We start from the raw sequence: 8,157 nt of genomic DNA, 5'->3' as shown, positions 1-8,157 counted from the left end.
ACAAGACAGACAGTTGGAGATACAACAGTAAACAAGAACAAGAACAAGATCTTCCCTCATAGATCTTACAGTGGAGACAGACAGTAAATGAATAAACAGATAAATGAAACAGTAAAAGTGAAAATAGTTTATACTAATAGTGATGGGAGAAATAAACATGGGGTGTGAAGAGAAGTGCCTGTGTGGGTGCAGAGTTCTCTTTAGCCTGGGAGGTTAGGGGGGTTCTCTGAGGAGGTGACATTTGAGAAGAGACCTAAATGTTGAGAAGAAGCCAGCCAGGCCAAATGAATGGCAAGTACAAAGGCCCTGACACTTGGAAGGGCCTTCCTGGGACAGTTGGGACTTCTTGTCCCGAAGAGTGACAGTCTTTTCTCCAAACCATCAGGGTGGTGGTAAAACAGTGGGATTTGAATCCAGGACTTCTACAACCCTACCCTGTTTATCCTTTCCACATGGAGAGACCATGGGGCCCCAGGCCTAGGCATCCACGTCCGCATTTAAGGAACCTAATTTGGACTCCCCACAAGGCTGGAAAGAAAGGCCAGCCTACCCTGTGCTACTGGGGATCAGCAGGTTACTCTGTCTGTGAACAGAGTGGGGACACTGCTGGGAGATCAGTGGCCTGTGAATTGGAGACTGTTGTGCATTCACCCATTTAATGCATATTTATTAAGCCAGGAACTATGCTAGACCCCAGTGATAAAACAATGAGCAAAATGGATAAAGCCTTTACCCACATGTGGCTTATAGTCTAGTGGAAAAAGAAGGACAAAGCACAAATGAGACAATAAATATGACTGTCAGATGGTGATGAGTGCTTTGGAAAGCAAGAAAGCTGGGGAAGTTGGAGGAGGGCGTAGTGTTGCTATTTTGTTTCGAGTGGTCAGAGGAGGACTCTGGTAAGGTAAAAATTTGAGCAGAGACCTGAAGGAAGTGAGGGAGCAACTCATGTGGACATCTAGGGGAGGAATTTTCCAGGCAGGCAGAGGGGAATAAGCAGATCCCATCCCAGGAGCTGGGCCTGGGTCTCAGACGAGCTGTGTGATCCAGGTCCCTGCAGATCTTTGAGCCGCAGTTATCCAATGTGGGAATGCCTGCGAAGGGCATGGCCCTGGCATGGCACTTAGGAGACCCTTATTAAACTGCTGCTGATGATCACAGCCTTCCAGATAGCTGGAGCATCAGTCACACACAACACACATCCCGTGCAGCTGCTCCAAGCCAGCCCATTATTATGCTCTGAGAGCCAGAGAGGGCAGAGATGAAGCCTGAATTGGAGCCATTAATTTGGAAAGAGGGTGCAGGTTACAGATGTCTGCCTAGAAGAGCACCACCATGGCTGGGTTGTTTTTCCTAATTACAATAGGGAAACTTATTGTAAAAATCAGACCTTACACACTGTTTGAAAGCTTCTGGTCATTCTCCCACTCAGAAATAACCACTACTTATAGCTTAGAGTTTATTCTCTGGCTTATCCCATATATATTCATTTTGTTTCATTTTGTTTTTATAGAAATGGGACCATACTATAAATCTTGTACTGCTGTATCACCCATGCCAGACCAGCAGCCTGGGCATCACCCCGAGTTTGTCAGAAATGCAGACTCTCAGGCTTCACTCATGACCTGCTGGATCACAACCTGCATTCAACAAGAACCAAGGGCCCCTGGAGATTCTGGTGCACATCAAAGTTGGAGCTCTAATACATACTATTATATGCAACTTGCTTTTTTAGCAACAGTATGTCTTTGACGTCTTTCAGCATAAGAACAGTTTGGTCACGTTCCTTGTTCACAGATGCATAGTTTCCCACTGTTTGACAGTGCTCTGGTTTTGTTCCCTGGTCTGCTAAAAATGACTGTGCTGGGCTTGAAGAATGGATGGATACAACGCCACTTGGAGGGGAGTGTGAATAGAGAAGTGCTGATGTTCTGGGCAGAGGAATCAGCATAAGCAAAGGTATGGAATCAGAAAGAAAACGAACCTGAAGTCTGCCCTGTCCTTGTTCCCACAGGTCTTGGTGAGGATCAAAGGAGGGACACTGTAGATGGTTCTCCTAGGTGCTGAGAAGTTGGAGGTCCAGAAGGCCAATGAGTTAAATGAGAGTCTTAGAAATGGCTTTGACCCTCTACTTTGAGTGCTAATGAGGGAGAATTCTCTCTGGAGCCCCTGAAGCTGTAACCACCACCTATGCTTGCAGATCAGTAGCAGGAACACTCACTGTGCATTTCTTCCTGGACCAGGTTACTGTGCTGAGAGATTCAACCCTCAGGAGGGAGAAGTTCTTATTAGTTCCCCTTGATAGATGAGGCAACTGAGGCACAAAGAGGAATGTGGCTGAGGTCACAAAGCCAGAAAGTGATGGAGTGAAGATGTGAATTGGAGGTACGTGAGACCCGGGGCTTCTATGTTTATATCCTTTACTGCACCAGCCCTTGCAACCTATACACTTCTAATGCACATGAAATAAAACACTAGTCCCTTCTGATGGGGTTTTTGTTGGGCATACAGCAGGTGCTTAATATATGCTGGTTGTATTAAATTGTGCAATGGCCTTATTGCACAGCCTTGACCCTATAGCTCCTGGGTCAAGCCATTATATTTAGTCACTACGTCTGCTCAGGGTCTGGCCCTTTGGATTCATTCATTCATTTATTCTTCAGCAGGTATTAATCAGTGGTTACTTCATACCAGACCTCAAGCAAGACATAGGGGGAGGTTGATAAGACGCAGGACTTGTCCTGCTAGAATGCGGATCCACTGTGAGAAAAAGACAAACTAAGCAGACCAGGTGCATGAAGCCAAGACACCTGGCCGTGTCTGGGGCAAGGTCACTGCTGAAGAAGCATCTGGGCCAGTGCCCTCGTCTGTGTGGCTGGGGGATGGGCACCAAGATTTCCCAGGGGCTTTGGGGCACCAATGGTCCAGGCATCTGTGCTTGGAATTCCCCATCTTACAATGAGGACCTCCCCATAAGCCTGGAACAACAACATAAGCCTAGATCCCTTGTATGCTGAGGACCAAGGGCGCAGCTCCAAAGCTAGATTGCCTGCTGCTCAAATCCCACCCCTACCACTGTCTAACCCAATGACCTTGGGCAAGTCAGTTCACCTCCCTGGCCCTCAGTTTCTGCATCTGTAAAAGGGGATATTACCTAACTCATAGGGTTGTGTGAGGAGGATTCAGTGATGTAATAATTCAGGTAAAACATGAAAACAGTGCCTAAAACAATGAATCATTAGAGCTATGATTAGTATAATCATCATTACCGTTGTACTGTCTGAAGAAACTTCAGCCTCATGAAGGTAGCAAAGCATGTCACCTCTTGGTGGGAAGGATAAGGGATCATAAACATGCCAGGATTTGTAGGGGAGAGACAGAGCTAGGTCTGGAGGTGTGGATTGGGGGCCAAATGAATGAATGAATCCAAAGGGCCAGACCCTGAGCAGACTTAGTGACTAAATATAACGGCCCTGGGTGGCTAAGCTTGTGGAAATCCCAGGCCCCAGGGGCCCCCAGATTACCCAATTATTCCCCATGTGGACAGAGGGCTTTGAAGGTATATCTGGCAATCAGGAAAGGCCTCCTGAAGAGGCGATGTTTGAATTGAGCTGGGAAGACTGGACAGGGATCGGCCTGGTGACGAGTGAGAGGAGGGGGGAGCGTTGTAAGGGAAATTTAGTTCCTTTGGGGACAGAAGGCAGCCACTGTGGCTGAACCTGGTAAGCGGTGGGGAGACCCTATTACACATAAGCCAGTCCTGTCCAGCAGAGATGGCCAAACTCAGATCCTAAGTCGGGAGGGGTCCTGCCCCAGGTCTCTCTGGAAGGTAGGGGCAGCAACAAGGCTGTGCCCACCGTGCCACTCCCACCTCTGTTCTCTGTTCCCCTCACCCTGCTTAATAATAGGTAAAGGCGCAGGTGGATGACAGATACTGATACATGATAACCGTATGGCCTTATATTTTTCTCTGCTCTAGTCTGGCCGGGAGCTGTCGCTAAGCATGGACTATTCCTGGGGTTTCTGAGCTGGGCGTCTAGTTGTGGGCATACTCTGTGAGCCTGCGTTGGCGTGCTGTGCTGGGTGCCTTGATGGGACTTGCTGCTGTGCGGTGATGGACATAGATGTCAAGAAGGGAAGAACTGCTGTGATGAACACCAGCCCGAGGATGGAAGGAGGAAACTGCATCCTGGAGTCATTCGTTCATTCATTTGCTCATTAATCAACCTTCCCCAAGCAACCATGATGTACAGGGCTCAGAGCTGGTGTCCCAAGGACATGGGGACAACTCAGCAGCTGCTTTCTACTGTCAAAGGGCACATGACATTACTGAGGGCAGAAATAAGAGGGGGAAGTAGCAGGTTACAGGATAAGGACACCACAATCAATAGCTGGTTAGAAAGTGTACTGGGGGGCTTCCCTGGTGGCGCAGTGGTTGAGAGTCCGCCTGCCGATGCAGGGAACGTGGGTTCGTGCCCCGGTCCTGGAAGATCCCACATGCCGCAGAGCGGCTGGGCCCGTGAGCCATGGCCGCTGAGCCTGCGTGTCCGGAGCCTGTGCTCCGCAACGGGAGAGGCCACAGCAGTGAGAGGCCCGCGTACCGCAAAAAAAAAAAAAAAAGAAAAGAAAGTGTACTGGGAAAATAGCGACAATAGCCACTGTAGAAACTGTGCAGATGCTAGATCAAGAAGTCTGCAAAACCATAACATAACGCAGTGCTTGAATAGATGGAGATGTTTACCTCATTCTTAAACTGAAAAACTTGGGATAAAGTTGGCTGTGTTTCTCCAACTTAAACACATTTTATGCAACACCAGTCGAAATTCTGATGGGATTTTGGCATGGGTGGGGGAGGGAGAAGGTTTGACAAAAATCATTCTGTAACTTACCCCCCAAAATTTACATGATTGGGAATTGGCAAGAAATTTTAAAAAAACATAACAGTATCAGGGGCTTGTGTGGTTAGGCATTAAAATATATTCCAAAACTATAACAATCACACTATGTGATATCATCACGGGAAAAGACAAATAGATTCCTGGAGCAAATAGGTCTGGACATAGAGCACATGAGTATGAGTCTGCTTCATGATAAAGGTGCATCTCAAAGTGGAGGCAGGAATGCGGCCTCCAGGTGAAGCTACATCGTCAGACTTCATTTGGATTGCAGAGAGATGGGGCCTCTCTTCTCCCTCGGAACATACTTCATTGGGGGGCTTTGCCTGTAAGGGACTGATTAAAAGCAATTAACATGAGTCTAGCCCCAAACAGTGTCCCCAGAGCGTTTCCATCCACAATCTAGTCTGGTCTTCAAGGAGGCAGCACAAGGTCATATACATTAAAAAAAAAAATGTTCACTCCCTCCCCATGATAAAGTCATCCAACTGGTCACAGCAAATTAGTAAAAAAGGAGAGAAAGTGAATTCCCCCCCAGCCCCCCACTCATGAGCCCACTACACACATTTATTCTTTCCAAAACTGGGGTTATAATGTGTATGCACTTTTGTAACCTACTGAGTTCAATTCATATCATATCATGAGTGTTTAAATATCCTTTGAAGACATACTTTCTGAAGGCTGTGTGCTATTCCTTAAGAGGCAGACACCATGATTTATTTAGCTGTTCTCCAAATTGATTATTTTCCAGACAGCTATTATAAATAATGTTTCTGTGAGCGACCTGCTGGCTTTTTAAAAAAAGTATACTTTAATTTTATTGGAGTATAGTTGATTTATAATGTGTTAGTTTCAGGTATAGAGCAAAGTGATTCAGTTATACATATACATATATTCATTCTTTTCTAGATGCTTTTCTCATATAGGTTATCACAGAAACCTGCTGTCTTTTAAAAAAATAAATTTATTTAATTAATTTATTTTTGGCTGCATTGGGTCTTTGTTGCTGCGCGTGGGCTTTCTCTACTTGCGGCAAGCAGGGGCTATTCTTTGTTGCGGTGCGCGGGCTCTTCATTGCAGTGGCTTCTCTTGTCGCGGAGCACAGGCTCTAGGTGTGCAGGCTCAGTAGTTGTGGCTCGCGGGCTCTAGAGCACAGGCTCAGTAGTTGTGGCACATGAGCTTAGTTGCTTCGTGGCATGTGGTATCTTCTCGGACCAGGGCTCGACCCTGTGTCCCCTGTATTGGCAGGTGGATCCTTAACCACTGTGCAACCAGGGAAGCCCAAAACCTGCTGTCTTTTTTCTTTTTTTTTCGGTACGCGGGCTTCTCCCATTGCGGAGCACAGGCTCCGGATGTGCAGGCTCAGCGGCCATGGCTCACGGGCCCAGCCGCTCCGCGGCATGTGGGATCTTCCCGGACCGGGGCACGAACCCGCGTCGCCTGAATCGGCAGGCGGACTCTCAACCACTGCGCCACCAGGGAAGCCCCCTGCTGTCTGATTATTTTCTTGGGCTAGATTCCTACAAGTGGGGACCAGGTCAAGGGTCAGAACACGTTCAAGAGTCTTGATAGAGAATTTTCAGATTGCTTTCCAGAAAGATGAATTAACACAGGAAGCCGCCGCTGCCTTCCCTACCGTCACCAGCATGAGCATTATTTTTAGTTGTTGTTGTTTTTTGTTTTTGTTTTTTTTTTACTTTGGCAATTTGCTAAGCTCCCCTGTGCCAGGTGCCAGTGCTAAACATTATGTAATATCATACACAGACACACACACACAAAATCCCCGGCAGGGGGTACTCATTTTACAGACGAAGAAACAGGCTCAGAGAGGACTCCTGCATCAGCCAGCGTCGCCTAGCCACAAGGCAGTGGAGCCCCAATTCAACACCGGACCTCTCCAAGGTTAGCACCCAGATCTATCGGTTGCAAGCCTAGGCGATCTTGACTCAAGCCACCCCTCCTTCCCCATTGCCTCTGTCTTGGTTCTCACCAGAGCCGAGTGATCTAATCTGGGCGGATATGATGCTGTCACACTCTTCCCTAGCACTCCCTGCCCCTCGGGGGTAAAGCCCAACTCTTCAGGCCCGCCTTCAAAGCCCGCATCGTCCGGGCTTCCCTTCCACCCAAAGGCGCAAAGTCCCCTGAGCCCGACCCCGCCCTGCCCTCCGGCCGCGCCAAGCCGCGTTCGCGCCTCTAAGTTCAGGCAGAGTTAGGCACCTGTGCTGCCGCCCGGGGCTGTAGTAGAGCCGGTCCCTAGCTTTAGAGCAGCGCTAGTCACATGACTGCAGTCACATGACTGCAGTAACTGGTTGACACTCGGGTCTCCGCTGGGCCGACCTTAAGTCTGCGCGTCCCTAGCGCCACCGTGCGCCGTGTAGCACACAGTCGGCGCTTAATGCAAAGTGAGCGCATTGCCTAGGGCTGTTACAGCTCTGGTAGGCTCTGAGCAACAGAAAAAGCAAAGGGAATTGCTCTTACTAACTGCGGATTGTTTGCCTCAGTGCTTGTGTGGGGACCGAGGAGAGGTGCACCGGGACGTGGGACAGAGTCGAAATTAAAGGGTCCTTGCGGGCAGGACCGTTCAGGGGCAGGATGAGCGCCGTTTTTACTATTAAACTCTGCCTTCCTCACCCGCTCCCCAGCCAAACCGGAGAAACAAACAAACAAAAAAAACCACTTTCAAACCGATCTCCCCACCCCTTCCAGGGCTAATTCTTCTGCCCCGTTGTGCCGGTCGCCCTCTCGCTGGGTCTCGGTCCCCGAATGTACAGCCTGCGGCTGCACGCCCCCTCCCACCCCAGCCCCGCGCGGGGTCTCCGGATCGCGGGACAGGGGCGGCCGCGGCAAGGTCCGCTGGGGTTGGTCCCCCTCAAAGTCGTCAGCGATGTCCCTGCCAGACGAGAGACCCCTCTGGGCGACAGACGGACCTGGGGCTCAGAGCCGCCCCTTACCGATGCGGAGGACGCGGGGCAGAGGGTCTGCGCTGCCCAGGGTCCCCTAGCAGCTCGGAACCACTCCCAGCGCCGCCCAGCAGCTGGGCGAGCAGGTGCCGCCCCTGCAGCGCGAAGGGTGCACGTGGCGGGATCTCGCGGCGCGGCCGTGGGCACCCGGGCCTCCCGTCCTCCAGAGGGCGCTGCCCTGCCCTGGCCCGCAGACTGGCCTTCGGAGCGGACAGGCCGTGGCGGAGCAGCGGGGACCCCGGGAGCTGCGGGGACCCCGGGATCCGCGATCCGGAGCTCGCGGCCCGCCCCCCCCCCCCCCG

General features: G+C 50.3%; 1 protein-coding gene across 1 annotated transcript in view; it reads left to right on the top strand.

The window, feature by feature from the left end:
- The first annotated feature begins 7,658 nt into the window (after window positions 1–7,658).
- The window catches only part of CIZ1 (CDKN1A interacting zinc finger protein 1), a 17,904-nt gene continuing 17,405 nt past the window's right edge, over window positions 7,659–8,157 (top strand). The window contains exon 1 of the mRNA XM_007471759.1: window positions 7,659–7,743. Coding sequence (XP_007471821.1) covers window positions 7,659–7,743 — 85 coding nt within the window. The remainder of the gene's footprint in view (window positions 7,744–8,157) is intronic.

This window comes from Lipotes vexillifer, unplaced genomic scaffold (assembly GCF_000442215.2).
Source record: "Lipotes vexillifer unplaced genomic scaffold, Lipotes_vexillifer_v1.1 scaffold98, whole genome shotgun sequence".
NCBI classification, from domain to species: Eukaryota; Metazoa; Chordata; class Mammalia; order Artiodactyla; family Lipotidae; genus Lipotes; species Lipotes vexillifer.
The sequence above is the reverse complement of the archived record's forward strand: the minus strand, read 5'-3'. Positions and strand labels throughout refer to the sequence as shown.